Source organism: Melozone crissalis, unplaced genomic scaffold, assembly GCF_028551555.1.
Source record: "Melozone crissalis strain CALT ecotype California unplaced genomic scaffold, PUWL_Pcris_2 ptg000008l_1, whole genome shotgun sequence".
Lineage (NCBI taxonomy): Eukaryota > Metazoa > Chordata > Aves > Passeriformes > Passerellidae > Melozone > Melozone crissalis.
In genome coordinates, this window is record NW_026535786.1 from 3316994 (window position 1) to 3331610 (window position 14617).

The 14617-nt window shown below is 39.1% G+C and overlaps 1 protein-coding gene and 1 non-coding gene across 2 annotated transcripts in view; both read right to left on the bottom strand.

Moving 5' to 3' along the window:
• Nucleotides 1-94: 94 nt before the first annotated feature.
• The window catches only part of CEP295 (centrosomal protein 295), a 43260-nt gene continuing 28737 nt past the window's right edge, over nucleotides 95-14617 (bottom strand). The window contains exons 18-29 of the mRNA XM_054269845.1: nucleotides 13607-13713; nucleotides 12053-12167; nucleotides 10263-10496; nucleotides 8577-8737; nucleotides 8192-8348; nucleotides 5480-6123; nucleotides 4691-4864; nucleotides 3339-3456; nucleotides 2372-2578; nucleotides 1695-1803; nucleotides 1088-1187; nucleotides 95-250 (exon numbers count right to left, since the gene is read on the bottom strand). Of these exons, the coding sequence (XP_054125820.1) occupies nucleotides 203-250; nucleotides 1088-1187; nucleotides 1695-1803; nucleotides 2372-2578; nucleotides 3339-3456; nucleotides 4691-4864; nucleotides 5480-6123; nucleotides 8192-8348; nucleotides 8577-8737; nucleotides 10263-10496; nucleotides 12053-12167; nucleotides 13607-13713 (2174 nt within the window). The 3' untranslated portion in view covers nucleotides 95-202. The remainder of the gene's footprint in view (nucleotides 251-1087; nucleotides 1188-1694; nucleotides 1804-2371; nucleotides 2579-3338; nucleotides 3457-4690; nucleotides 4865-5479; nucleotides 6124-8191; nucleotides 8349-8576; nucleotides 8738-10262; nucleotides 10497-12052; nucleotides 12168-13606; nucleotides 13714-14617) is intronic.
• On the bottom strand, nucleotides 12423-12506 carry LOC128933252 (small nucleolar RNA U2-19). Its single transcript, XR_008482763.1, has one exon. It is a non-coding gene; the product is annotated as a small nucleolar RNA U2-19 (small nucleolar RNA).

Here is a 14617-nt window from a genome sequence, read left to right on the forward strand (position 1 = left end):
AAAGCATTGTTTCTTCAGTCCATCTGCACCTGTGGTGAGCTCTGAACAGGGGACCACAGGGGTTTGGGGTACTCACTGTTCCTGCAGCTTAGAGCTGAGTATGCCTAAATGGCTTCAGCATTCACCACTGAGGCTGCAGCACTCAGGGGCCTGGATTGTACGAACACCACCGTGTGCCCTTGTTGCTCAAAATCTTTCCCTGTCATGGTGCTTTCCAAGTCTTCTTGGCCCGCAGTTTCTCCAGAATTTTCTGCAAATACAACAAGCCATGAGACCAGTGCTGAAGCTGAAGTGGCTGCCCTAAAGCCAGCATGCCTGGGAACTGTGCCTGTAACCAGAACAGGAATGGGCAGTGCTGGTCTGGAGAGGCCACAGATTACAGGGCAAGGGGAAGGCAGTCATATTGCTCTTTTCTGTTCAGGAAGGGATCTGTAAAGCACTGTAACAAGAGCAGCCACTCATTCCACCACAAAGCAGGGGAGCTGGTCAGAGCTAAAGGCAGCAGTTGGACCTAGATTCCCCCATAGTAGTCACAGCCTGTGAGGATTATCCAGCATTTCCTTCCATTTGGTTGTCTGGGGTGCAGCAGAGGAAATGGGGAATTGACAAGCCCACAGCCCTTTGTTCAACCCTGTTCCACAACAATTCCCATCAAAATCCCAAGATTCTTGCACCTTTCAAGTTTGGGCATGCCCAGATTCTCACCCTCTCTAGAATAGTCAAAGCAGCCCAAAACCCACCAAACCCAGAATGCTACCTTAAAAATAGAAATTTGGTGGAGTCCAGACTAAGAAAAAGGCTGCTATTAGTTTGCTACAGACTTTACAGCAGCTGGAGCCTTTTTGCTCGAGCTCAGGTCATTAAAAAATTCAGCCTGAGGCAGACATGCCTTTTAGAGAAAACCTGAGCTCAGTTGTTTTCCACAAGAAAATTCTTGGATGGGCTGTACCAATGGCATCATTTAACATCCAGACTGGTTTGAGGGTCTCCATTTGAGCTCCATTCACACCACATCTCAATTACTCTGGAAGCTCAGTGAAATCAAGGGACCAAAGGGCAAGAGGACACTGTAGCAAGCTATCATTACCTTTTGAAACTCTTTAGCCTTTTCTCTGTTTTTAGCATAAGTTTCTTGCCTTGTTTTTTCTTCATTTCTGATTTTTACTTCTGCAAGCTGATTATAAAGTCTGTGAAAACAAACAAAAATCAGTGTCTGGGGAGGAAGGACTTGGCAAAGATGAAGTAGGTTAATAAGCTTAAGGTTTTGCCCTGGGTCAACTGCTATCAGCTGGGGCAATTTGCATGTTCCAGTAATCCAGAATCCCTTCAAATTCTTTTTCAGCTGCATCAAACAAACCCTCTCCCTGTTCAGAGCTGCACTTGTTGCCTGTTACTGCTCCTAAGTGCCCAAGTGCAACTGTGAACTTGGCATCAAATTTCACCCCATGTCAGGCATTAAGTGGCACAGCAGCCTCAGCAGGGTGACACCAGCACTGACCTTCCTCAGTGCCACCTGTGCATGGGCATTTCCCAGCAGGTACCTGCATCTAACACACCTGGCTCCTCTCCCACTTCAACGTTAGGCCCCACTGGGTCCAACTGAAGAGACTGAGCAGCAGCTTTCACAGAACACAGATTAACTACTTTTTTTCTGTGGTTGTTTTTGAATTCTCTCACTTGTGTTCATGCAATACCTGGATGTACGCTGGTGCATTTCAATTTCTCCAGACTTTCTATCCTCTGGAGAAGATACTTTCACTTCTCCTACTTTTTTCAACTGATTGGCAAGTGCACCATTTTTTCCTAAGGGGAAAAAAAGAAGTCAAACATATGTTTGTATGTATATCCTAAATTTAAATCTCTAGTTCAGCTAACTCAAAAGCATGAGATATTTCCAAAGATTTCTAAATGACATGACAAAACCCAAAACAAGTCAGCAGAACGAGGCAATGGAGATGCCATCCTGAGTTAAAATAAATCCCCCAGTGTCACTCTTGAGGCTCCTGCCTGTGCTTAGGGCCATCCATGGCTCTCCAGAGCCAACCTCCAAGTCCCCAGGAGCAGGCACTAGAGATGCACCAGTCTGTTAAACATGGCTGCTCTGTGATAAGCAGCTGTGGTTTGCAGAGGCACCTTATGATGACAAAGGTGGGCTGATTGTGAAATCTGAAGAGCCCCCATAAAGGCCTTTACAGCACAGGCAGCCAGACAGTGAGGGAAAACAAACCTCCCTGATTCCCTGAGAAAATAAATTAAAGAATGATCCAGTTTGCAATAGCAAACATGCAGCAAATATAAAATATATTCGTTGATATGAAACAGCAATTGAAGGGATACCTAATGCTGTGTCTTGCCCCCTACATAAACCTACCAGAGAGAAGGCCAGACTCCTTCTGTCTGCTTCTTAGATTCTCAGACTTTCCTCCTAGAAGCTTGCTTGCTTGCAGCTTTTCATTTTCTCTCTCCTTATTTTTAATTGCTTCTACTCTTTTCAGAGATTCCTGGATGAAATTCTGCTTTCTTTTTAAAAAAGATTTTTGTAAACTTCTGGGTGTAGCTGCAAATTCCAGCAGCATCACTGTGAAAGAAAAGGAAAAGTCTCCACATTTCTCACTTTTAACAATAAGCAGTAAGTCATGCATTTATTTCAAGGTATTTCTAAAACACTGAGCTTGAGCACTTTTGTAAATGGCATGAGGAGAATGGCACTGAATGATGAGGCATCTTGCAGAACCAGCAGCAGCTCAGACCTGTGGGATCCAGCAGGTCTGCCCAGACTAATGCTGTGAGGAATACTGCATCAAAAGCAGCTGGATGCCTCAAAACATGAAGACCTGACAAGTCCTCAAAACAATTAAGTTCTGTGAATTCCTGACCTTTGTATTACTGCAGCTCATCTTGGACAAAAAAGTCAGTATTTTACTACTGTTCCAGACTACCATCAGAATAGGAAAAAGGACAATTCTTTGGCTACATGACTTGGGGGACTAACAGAAAATTAGAAATAAATAAAGGTACATAAATTATGACAACAAATCAGAAAATGGCATATATTTTTTCAAAGTTAAGTCATTACAAAATCAAACAAGTTTAATGGTAGAGATTCTGAAGTTTCATGAGAGAGAACCTGGCCTAGGAAGAGACAAGTCAATGCTGACACACACTAAACCTTGGTCAAAAGTACTACAGACCAAGCCTGAATAGCAGGATGTTTTTCAGATGCTTTTACCTAAGTAAAAGCAGCTCTGAGTTTTCCAAATGAGAGGTGTATTTTGTTGATGATTTTAATACTAAAAGAATACTTTCTACTTCAGTGTATTGAAGAACCACATAATTACCTGCAGTCTGATGTGATGGACAGTGACTCTTGTTGGGACTCTGGGCTTTGGGAGAACTGTCAGGCCTTACGAACGCTGAATCATCTGCATCTGGAGTTAGTGGCAAAAATTCTCTCTCCTGTTTCAAATGGATCAAAGATTGGATTGGAAATGCTTAACATGTATGACAAATTTGAGTGAAGCAGTACTACTGTACCACTAACATAGACCCAGTACAAATAAAATACAATAAAAAAATAAAATAAAATAAAATAAAATACATCCTTTTGCCTGATGCAAAGAAAAATCAGAAATGGATTTTGGTAATAGGGATGAAAAAGCTGTTTTCTAAAAACATTTTAAAACTTAAAAAAAAAAAAAAAACAAACCCAAAAAACAAACCCCACAAAAAAAACCTACCCACCCCCTAAACCCCTAGAACCTCTAAAACCCCAAAAACATCCATTAAAGACTTTTGCCCACCAGATTTCAATTGCGAGTTCTTAATACAGGTCTGCAAATGCAATTTCTTTTCCTTTCCTCCTGCTCTCTTCAGTTCTCCCCATCCCCCTCTTCCTGCTCTGTCTTTTCCCCCCCTTTTCCAGAGGCAGGTGACACCCACTGCAGCAGTGCAGCCTCCAGCTGCCAACCTCCACCTCACCCATCTATCTGCTACCTGATAAAAACCCATCCTTAGACACAATTCTCTAGATGGCTCTAGAATTCTCCAGATGGCTCTTGCAATTAGTGCATGATCTAATCTGTTCATCTAAAAGGCTCAGTTCTACACTGCAGACACTGGTTCTACATCAGTGCTTCAGCACCCAAACTATGGTCTCACTACAGCCCAGCCCTCTGCAGTTTACAACAGCCTTTGCTTTATAGAAGCAAGCAGCAAGAAGAACACCACAGGTTAATTAAGTGTGGCAGCTAGGAAGAGCTGATTCATTTTCCCTCTAACTGCTGTTGCAGTCTGGTATGGCTCCATCCTCACAAGGTGAGGGGATTCTCCTTTTTTTTCTTGTCTAGTCTGTAGTTTTCATTTTATCCCACACTTTCATTCAGTTTTCAACTAGTAAGATACAGTTCAGTCTTGCAAACACCAGCAAGATGGTTTTGTTTTTTGCAGCAAGTCTTCCCGAACTCTATCTAGATCAGTATGACTAAGTAGTAACAAAGAAATATCCCAAATTTAGGATCTATTCGATCTTTCTGGAAAACAACATCAAGCCAAGATGATCCAAAGCAGTTACAAAACCTGGAGAACACAACAACCTCTTGTTTTTCAACAGTGGATTAACTGCTACAGTGGGGCCTCTCCTTATTGTGATTAATACTAAGTTCAAACCAGAATGACATTAGATAATGCTCACCTCAGTAAAAACATTACATTCAGACTGATCCACACATGCTGAGTTATCCATTGCATCCTCCTTAATTTTCTCTTGGTTAGGATGTTCAATGTCTGATTCTACAATACTGATGTCATTGGAGCTTACCAGAGTGAGCTCAGGTTCTTCCATAATACCATGCCCTGACTCAGTCTCCTAGAAAATAAATTAATCAAGACATCAGTAAGGAAAAAAGTAAAAACCCAGTATTTTCAGCAATAGCAACATCTGTTGTCAGAAAAAGGAAGCTCATTTAACATATAGAAAAAAGAAAACCTGCCCCAAGCAGTAAATGAAATACAGAAAGAACATTTGTATATCAGAATTTGAAAAACTGAAACAAATAACCCAAAGCAATCAAACAACTACAAAAACTCCCCCTCTCCACAAGTTTAAATTACTTAATTCTAGGGAATTTTTTTTAAAAGCTACATCAATGCTATTTCTTTAAGTTAGCTTATGCTTTGGTTAATTTATTTGCCTCCTTCAGGCTTCTAAATGGAGCCAGCTGCATGAGCTCTATCACTTGGTGCTAAGAGAAGGAGATGCAGTAGGGATGCTACAGCTCCTCCAACCATTGTGGGAACTCAGCTCATTTAAACTACTGCTAGTTATCTCAGTGCTAAGATCTGGAAGAAGGAGTAGGGCAAAACTCCAGGAAACAGGAACTAGAACTGTAAAACCAACATTTGCCAAGCTTTCAGATATTAAGGCCTAAAGGAACTTTGTGCAACAACAAAACCCCTGCTTCTGGAAATCTGTTCTACTCACCCAGACTGGAATATGACATGAGCTACTGGGCACAGGATGAGAATGTTTTTCGTGTCCTTGGAACAAAGAACTGTTCTGCTGTACAACAGGGTGCATATGGATGTCTGAGTCTTCCAAGTTGGTTTCTCTGAGAACCCTCAGAGATTCTTGTCCTTCTGGAAAGCTTTGATCTGGCTCCTTCATGTCCATATTGCACTGAGAAGGCAGATCCACAGCTTTATTTACTTCATCTACATGAACTGATTTTTCAGGAAGCTTCACATCCTTCTTCTTATCAAATGCCTCCAAAGGTAATTTTTCAGAAGACACAGTCTCTTCTACTAACTGCTGAGGGAAAGTTTCATCCATTGGAACTGGTATGGGATCTAGTTGATAAAATGATTTTTGCTCTTCCAGGTGAATCAGACTTTTGTTCTGCACATCTTCCACTGAACACTGGAGATTAATACATCTCATACTTCTTGACAGCTCTTCATATTCACTTGCAGGTGAAACACAGTTCTCATTGCCTCTGTTTTTAATTCCAGGCACTTGTTCAAAAGGTCTCTGTGACACAACGTTCATATCCCCTGGCTGATCAGCATTCTGACAGTCATCACTCAGAGTAGATTCTAATTGCAGTGGGTGAAAAGATTCTTCAGATCCTGTTTAGAAAATTGTCAGAAGTCAAACTTATTGCTAGCAGAACCGAATTTACACTTTAAGTCTCTCTATAAGAAGACTTTTTGGTAATGTATAACAAGAAGTCTAGTAAAAAGGAAGAAACATTTTGCTTAAAAAACTGCTAAAGCCTCCTCAAACATAATGCCATTAACATTACAGAAAATTATTCCACCGCTGTACACAAAACTTCAATAAACAACACTTGCTGCTTCTTAGACTATGTTTAGGGATGGACTTTGTGATGGTGCTGACATAGCTACACTGGAAGCCAGAACATTTTACAGCTTATACTCTGTAAATGGAAATCCTCCAAGTCTCTCTTGGGCGTGCAACAAAGTCTCTAAACCAGAAAGAAAACCATTACTTGGGCAGAAAATCTTCAAAGAAGAAAGCAACATTCAAACTGCAACAGAGACTACTGTTCCTACAAGGTACAGTATTGCAAGCTAAATTATTTTTCTTTATCTGAGCATAGAAGTCAAGATACCATTTTTCCCCAGAAGAGGCTGGGCAAAGAGAAAGACTGGGTATCAACATTAATTACTGGGGAGGCATTTCAGCAGGACAGCCAGCATGTGCCAAACAGACAACAGTGTTGTCTACATCACTTTTTTTTTGTCCTAAGTTTGCTAGTATTGCTTACACAGACTCCAGCATTGTGCTATCACCAGGCTTTTTATACACATGGAAAGTGCCACAGAAACCTTTAATGGCTTCCTTTAGATATTTTTCTGCATTCTTTGATACACAGAAAATATCTAGTTTTACATGTATAAAGAATATTGTCTGCTGATAAACAGCAGTTAATGGGGAGGGGAGAATTACACTGCAACATCAGCCATCAACAGAAAATTCTCTGCATGAGGAACTTGCATATCAGCCTTCCTTGAACAATCCAAAACAGTTTTTACTTGCTTAGGCTGTTGCTTATTTTGTTTTTCCCCTCCTTTTAAAGCACAACAATAATTGGTTTGGGATTATGAAAGCACTTAAGTGATGGGAAGATTTTGCAGTTAAACCACAAAGATTCTGTCTATAAGCAATTTAGGAACAGAATGGCTTGAAGTTAGAATGGAGCTTCCTAAATCCCATTTGCTGTAACTGCAATCACAACATCTTGAAGTGTCAGCCTCTTCTAGCACTTTTCATTACTTTGCAAGTCACAAATATAACTGACCAATGACATTTGCATTATAACTACATCTATTACTTAAACTATTGTGCCATGTTTCCTGTTCCTGTTCAGCTTTTTGCTGGAGCATCTTGAAACACCGAAACACCTGATTCTTGCTGCAGAAATATTTAGATTGCTACTACCTGCATTTGGAAATTTTAGAATTACATGAAATATCAAGTTAATTAAAATTTAACTGCACATCTCAAAAAATTTTTCCTGCTATAAGCTGCAGTTAACCTAATCATAAACTTCCAATCCACTAAATTAATTATTCACTGTAGCTCAAAACTTGCTGTTGTATCCTCCACTTTATTTTGTAGGCTGTTCTGTAATCAAACCAAAAATCATAGTGTGCAGTATACAGCTGTGACTTAACAGTGGGAAAGGAAAATGGAATTGTTTCTTGAAGAACACAATGTATTTAAAAGACAAATGACTCAGTTCAGAGAGACTCTAACACATGAACAAAATTTTAATCAATTTTTAGGACCTGCTTACCTTACTCAAACTTACAAAGTAATGGATATACATTAACAAATACTTGAAAAAGGACAGTTTCAGCCAGAGTTGACATTTCTTTGCCAACCAAATCATCTTTGAAGGAGTAAGTAACATAATACCCATTACAGTGACTTGAATACCTGGTCTGCTTTTGTATCACAGTCATAACTGCTTATAAAATGAACTTTAAAAAATTTAGGAGTTCTCCCATTAAAGGTGGTGGAGGAGACTGTGTGTGAGAGTGCAGTGGAGTTAACACATTTCAAAGCAGGGCTGAGAGAAGTGAGATCTGTCCCCATTTCAAACCCACACCAAGGGCTGGTAATTATACACTGGCACAAAGCTGATTTTGAAAACTACAGTGAACATACCTAGAGTAACATTTTCTCTAACTGATCCTTCTTCTGATGAAATGTTTTGCCCATTTGCTTCAAGAGCAGAAGGCAGACTGCTTCTTTGTCTGTTCAGACCGGAGTTTTCTTCTAGAAATGCAGACACATCTGGACTTTCTGTAGGAAATTCTGAAGTCTAGCAGCATAAAAAAAATTGATTTAGGATTAATTTTCTCAGAAATATGAAGGATAAAAAGGAAAAGGTAGTTTTTGGTCTTCAGGTTATGTTTCTGCTATGACCAGTAACCTACATATACAAAAAATACACTGTGTTTTTTTCTAAATTGTATAGGGATTATGCATTTAAATCTCACAAAAATCTTCAGCCAAAGCATTTCCTCCACCAGAATCTTTTCTGCAGTACCTTGCTAAATTCTCTACTGTGTTGGGAAATTCTGTATTGAGAACAGGATGATGATGATGATGTATCGAAGTCAACACTTGGTTCCAAAGGCTGAAAGATCTGGTGATGGAAGTTTGGAAAAGGTCCCTCCATTTCAGGAAAACAGAGTTCAGTTTCTAGAGCTATAAGAGAAGAGGTTATTTTAAAAACAAACACACACCACCCACACCCCAAAACCAAAATAAAAGCAAACAAAAAACCTCCAAAACCTCCAACAATGGACATAACATGAGTTGTTTCTATATACAGTAAATAAAGCCTATAGAATTCTGCAGTATACAAATATCAGCTGAATAATGAAATCGTTACAGCATCCAATTCTTTGACTCAGAACAATGCAGGTATAAAAAGCAGTAAGAAAGTGCTACCCTGATTCAATTTTATTATTCTTTAAATGAAAAGGTGAAGTCTGTAAGTTCTCTGCTCAGCTCTTTTGAGATTGCCTCAGAAGTAGTATGGGTTTCTCAGTAAAAACTCACAACAGAACAATAAAGAGGCACAAGGATGATTAGAGGATGGATGTAGCACATGATGTTCAAAGAGCAGCTAAATAACTGAGTTTGTTCAATCTTAAAAGAAGAACTGGGGGGGTGAGGTAAGTGGTACAAAAATGTCTGCTGTCTATTAACTCTTAAGAGGTACAGTACAGAGAATCCTAGAATGGTCTGGTTTGGGAGGAACCTTAAAGATCATCTAGTTCCAAACCCCTTGCTATGGGACACCTTCCACTTAAACAGTTACTCAAAGCCCCATCCAACCTGGCCTTGAACACTTTCAGGGATGGAACATCCACAACTTTTCTGGGCAACCTGTACCAGCACCTCAACACCCTCACTATGATTTCATTTCTTCCTAGTATTTAATCTGAATCTGTCTTCTGTCAGTTTAAAGAAAATGCAGTCTCCTCGAACATGCAAGAAAACAAAAAAACAAAAAAAAAAACCCCAAGAAAGAAGAAAGTTATTAAAATGTTGCTTGGTGGTATAGAATCTTTGTCCTTGGTGATACTCAGAACTTGGCTGGACAAGCCTGTAAGCAACCTGGTCTAAGTTGGCTCTGCTGTGAGCAGGAAGGAGAATTTGGGTCACATAACTTGAAGGTTCTTCCAGGTCTAGATTAATCTATAATTATATGATTTGAGGTTTTCAAACATTCCAGGAAGAAGTGATGTGAATTAAATCTTCATGATCATTAATAACAATGTTCTTAATTTTCATGAATGGTTAAATTTTTCTGGAGAGCATAAAATTTCCACCAGCCAGTCAGAGTTTCACCAACTATGTAACCCCTTGTGAACAATGATGTATTTTATAGTATTTCTGTACCCTCCTGAAGTGAAAGCTGTGCATAAACAAGTGACAAAAATGGCACAGGTAGCAAGCAGCCCAGCCACAGTGGCAAGAAGCTGCACAGAATTGACAGAGACCTGGTCAGTCCTTTTTTTTCTGCACTAGATAATCTTTGTGAACATGTATCTAACACCAAGCTCCAAGAACATCAAAGTATGGAATTCTTGCATGCAGAATCCTTACTGACTTTAAAATGTAAATTGAATATAAATAATACAGACCAATGCCTAACACTGAGCAAGCTCCTCATTCTATATGATCAGAGAGCAGCACAAAAATGCTATAAAATAATGAATACCTTGGAAATGTGTATTGTCCTCTGAGTGAGAGTTCAAGTTCCCAGTAGGTCTCCCCAAGATCTGCTCTATCTTGTTTTCTTTATAAAAACACATCTTTCCTTCAGACAACTGACTGTCAGACACTCCAGACAAAATCTCTTGCCTCTGCTGCAAGGTAAAAGGAAGTGAGGAATTCCAAGGGTGGCTTCCTGCTTCTCTCACAATTCCACCTTCTCTTCTATCAGAAGACAATCCTGAAATAATAAGTTAGATGTTATGCATACAAACCACTTGCATTACATCATTTGAAAAGACAGTGCTTAGCATCCTGAAATATTCATAGAGTTCTGGGCTTTTGTTTCTTTAATTGTCTCCTGTAAACGCTCCTACAAAGCTTACCACACACTTTCACAAATGCAAGTTGCAAATATCTAATTAGAGTCAGTACACAACACTTTTACAGAATGCAGACTTAGGAAATACTGAAATAACATCAGAAAAGAATTAATACTGCTATTTTATGCTAACTCGCACACCTTTACCTCCTACTGCACATAAATGTGTTAATCCTTTCATGTGATCTTAAATATCTTCCTGACACCCCACAGTGGTTTTATTCGTGCTCAAACAGAAATTGCTTTATACCAACACTAGAAATCTGAGGGATCAAGACAACCAAAATCATGTTCCTAAACAGTACACCAACGCTTCTTACTCTATATCATTATTATTTATAAGCTTACAGAAGAACTGCACAAAGCTACCAGAAAAGGTCACTACTAAGCACTGAGTGTATGGTGAAGACACATCTAGACTTGAAAAATTTATTTACTCAAATAACTTCTGGTATTTTTCTTCAAAAAAAAAACCGGTATTTTTCTTTCACAACTAAAAAAAGAATGGAGAAGAAAAATTTCAAGAAAATTACCTTAGAAATGACTTTAGCTTTCTTACATCAATAAAACACAGATGTGTCACTTGAGTTAGAAAGCTAACTGCTCAAAATAACATCTGTTTGAAAAATTAGGGTTAAAATGAGCCATCAAAATCTCAGGCTGTAAAAACTGTAATCTTCAAAAATTGATTTATAAACACAGAATAACACATATACGTACATTTCTTAAGAAATCAGATGCATGTCAGAATAACTCAATATTAAGCCTCAAAGTAAGTAAATCCAAGGGTCACTATCTAATCAATTTCAAACTCACTTCCACGTTCATATTTTATACTGTCAGGAGCACTTATGTATTTATTATAAAGGAATTGGTTTTGATTTTATGAAAAACTAACAACACCAAGAGGCAGACTACAGACAAAAAATAGTAAGAACACATATTTCCCAGAAAACTATTAAAAGTCAATACGGCATTCAAATGACATTTTCACAAATAAGTCCTTAAGAATAATGGTGATGACAAGCAACAAGTCTCTTAACAGCAAGACAAACATAGCTCTGCAATAATCCATGAAATATATTGATTAGGAAACTTTTATCAGTGTATCATTCGAAGATAATTTTTAAAACAAAAATTGCTGCTTGAAAGCTGCTAGTGTTACAGCTGCATAATAACATCCTTTGCCAAAGCAAATGCACAATAATATTAAATTATTATAAAAGTAAAAATCATAAGCACTTAAGAAAACATTCTGGTTATACTCAACTCTGTAGGATGTATTAATCAACCTTTGATGAAGTTTGACATAAGCTTATTTCAGAACAACTTATGTTTGGTGAGTTTGACCCATTCTGCCATAAAATTAAACCACAATTTTCTTTTCACAAGAACAACAAAACCTGAACACCCACCAGTGTCAACAGGGTTTGCATTCAACATTTCACTGGTTGAAAAGGTGCCAGTGGAAACTGCTGAAGTTCCATCACAGGGTATTTGTTGCATGAAAGCCTCTGAACCTGGCACTTCCTAGGATAAAATAACACACCTATTATTACCATGTATCCACATGTTCAGAAGTAAAGCTGTAAACCCACACATTTTATTCTGAGCTCAGTTCAAGTGTAGGAGCCTTCATGTTTTGCACAGTCAGGCAAATATAGATTCATCCTTGCTCAGTACAACACATTCACACCCCATGTCCCAGGCACATCACCCCCCAACAGCCCCCTCCCCTCTCTCTCATACACACACACATTCACACACTCAGTCTCACATAAAGCCTCTCAGAACTGCATACAAATCATGACACCTAGAAGATAAAACCATCTTCTGGTGGTCAGATTTGGCTATTTCTCATCACAGACCCACTTCAGCTGAATTGTGGATCTCAGAGGGACATATATGCAAAACATTAAAAACTCATTAACTTTAAAAGTACTTTCAATATTGAACTTTTTGAATACAGGAGACTTAAAGTGTAATTCTATGAAATTAAACTAAAATATACAAAATCTTCTAAAGCATTACCTTCTTTAAGGTAAGCTCTATAAAGTCACGAAGAAGAATTTTGAAGAACTAGATCTGAACAGTTCTTCTCAAACTCTGACTTAAAATGTGCCCTAAGAAAATAAAAAATCTAGGAAACCCTTCTGCTACATTTTTCATTACGTACCTATATATATATATATGTGTGTGTGTGTATTTAACATACACATTTAGAACATTTACATCCCAAGGTACTTCTATATATCTATGTCATACACAGCATGTTTTAAATACTGTTTTTATCTGCTACCAAATTTATGGAATCTTTGAGGGAGAGAAAGGAGGGAGACTGGTGCTGGTTTTGGCAAGGCTTTTAACAGTCTCACAATATTCTATGATCCCAGTTGGATGTTGCAACCTGGATGGATGGACAGTAAGAAGGGTAAAAACCTGGCTGGATAATCAGGCTCAGAAGTCACAGACTGAAGGGTTACACACTCTGTGGAGGTGGGGAACAAGTACACAGGGCTCTGTACTTGGCAATGACCCAGAGGAGGTGACACCACACTTTTATCAAATCTGCAGATACATTAAGTCAGGAAGAGCATGCCATGCACTGAGCAGCAGTGCTGGTATCCAAAAGGACCTCTGAGGCTGCTTCTACAGGAATGGTATGAAACTCAGCAAGGGCAAAGTCCGGCACCTGGGAAGGAAGAAGGCAGAGCACCAGCCCCAGCTGGGCCTGCCTGGGGAGCAGCACTGTGAAAAAGGAGTCTCAGGAAGCTGAGTGTAACCCATTGTGTGCCCTGACTGAGGAGCAACAGCATCCCATGCTGTATGAACATGGCTACCTCTTTACTTGGTGCTCATTTTACTGCTGCATTTAGAATATGCTCCCACTCTTAGCCACCCAATATGAAAAAGAAAGATTACACCACAAAATAAAGAGTGAGTTATATGACTATTTTGTTATGACCAACCGTATTATCAAGCCCCAGTGATGGTCCAGAACTTGTTCTAAGGCTCTCTCCACCTTCAGCAGCGACAACTGGTGAATCCTGAGACACTTGAGAGTCCTGGGACTGGGCTGAACACAAAAGTAACAGAAGTAATGAGGAACAACAAGCCATTTTCGAGTTCATAGTGAGCAATGCACAGCAGAGGGCAGTAACACTCCACTGCTGCTGGCCTCACTTTTCAGGCACTGATTCTGCCCGGCCTTAACAACTTTCACCTACACAGGAGTTTCTGCTGCACCACACCACCAATTTCATCAGTGACCTGTGGTCCTTGACATGCCTTCCTATAATTTCTAACTACCACAGAGCAGGCAGGAAGAGCTGGAAATTCATGTTTTGGCTTAGCAGAATGAAATGTGGCTTTGCCAGTGTTATCACAATCATTTCACTGGAGTGCGGGGAATCCTTTACAAGCTACCATTACAGTAATTACAAAGAAAAGCAGGCATTCTAAGTGAGTCAGAGAAACCAGAAGAACTGAATTGCTTAACTATAGCATGACTTACACCATGGAACTGAGTCACTTTTGCCATAATGCTCTTACACATAAAAGTAAGATCAGCATCTGCAAAAAATCCATCACAGCAGCACCCAACAAATGCAATTTCTGCATTCAGTGCTGATAAGCACCTTCAAAGTTTGACAATTCTATGATTATAAATTAACTGTCACAAACAAATACATATTATTATTTCCAGTATAGTTTTCAAGAAAGAAGTGCTAAGCATGAAACTGAAATTAAACACAAGTGAAGTAGGCATGTTTTATCCCAATTCTAAAAAGGCTGCTAATGACAGACATTTCAAACCCCCAGCTTTTATAAGACTCTCTACCTAAGCAGATCTAACTTTTTCTGAATCCTAACACTGGTTTGTACTTTGTGTACGCTGAAACTCAGCTTCTTACCAGATGGCAAACTCTGGTTGTTCTAATTTATACTATAAAAAAAAGGGAAATGTTTCCTCAGTAAAG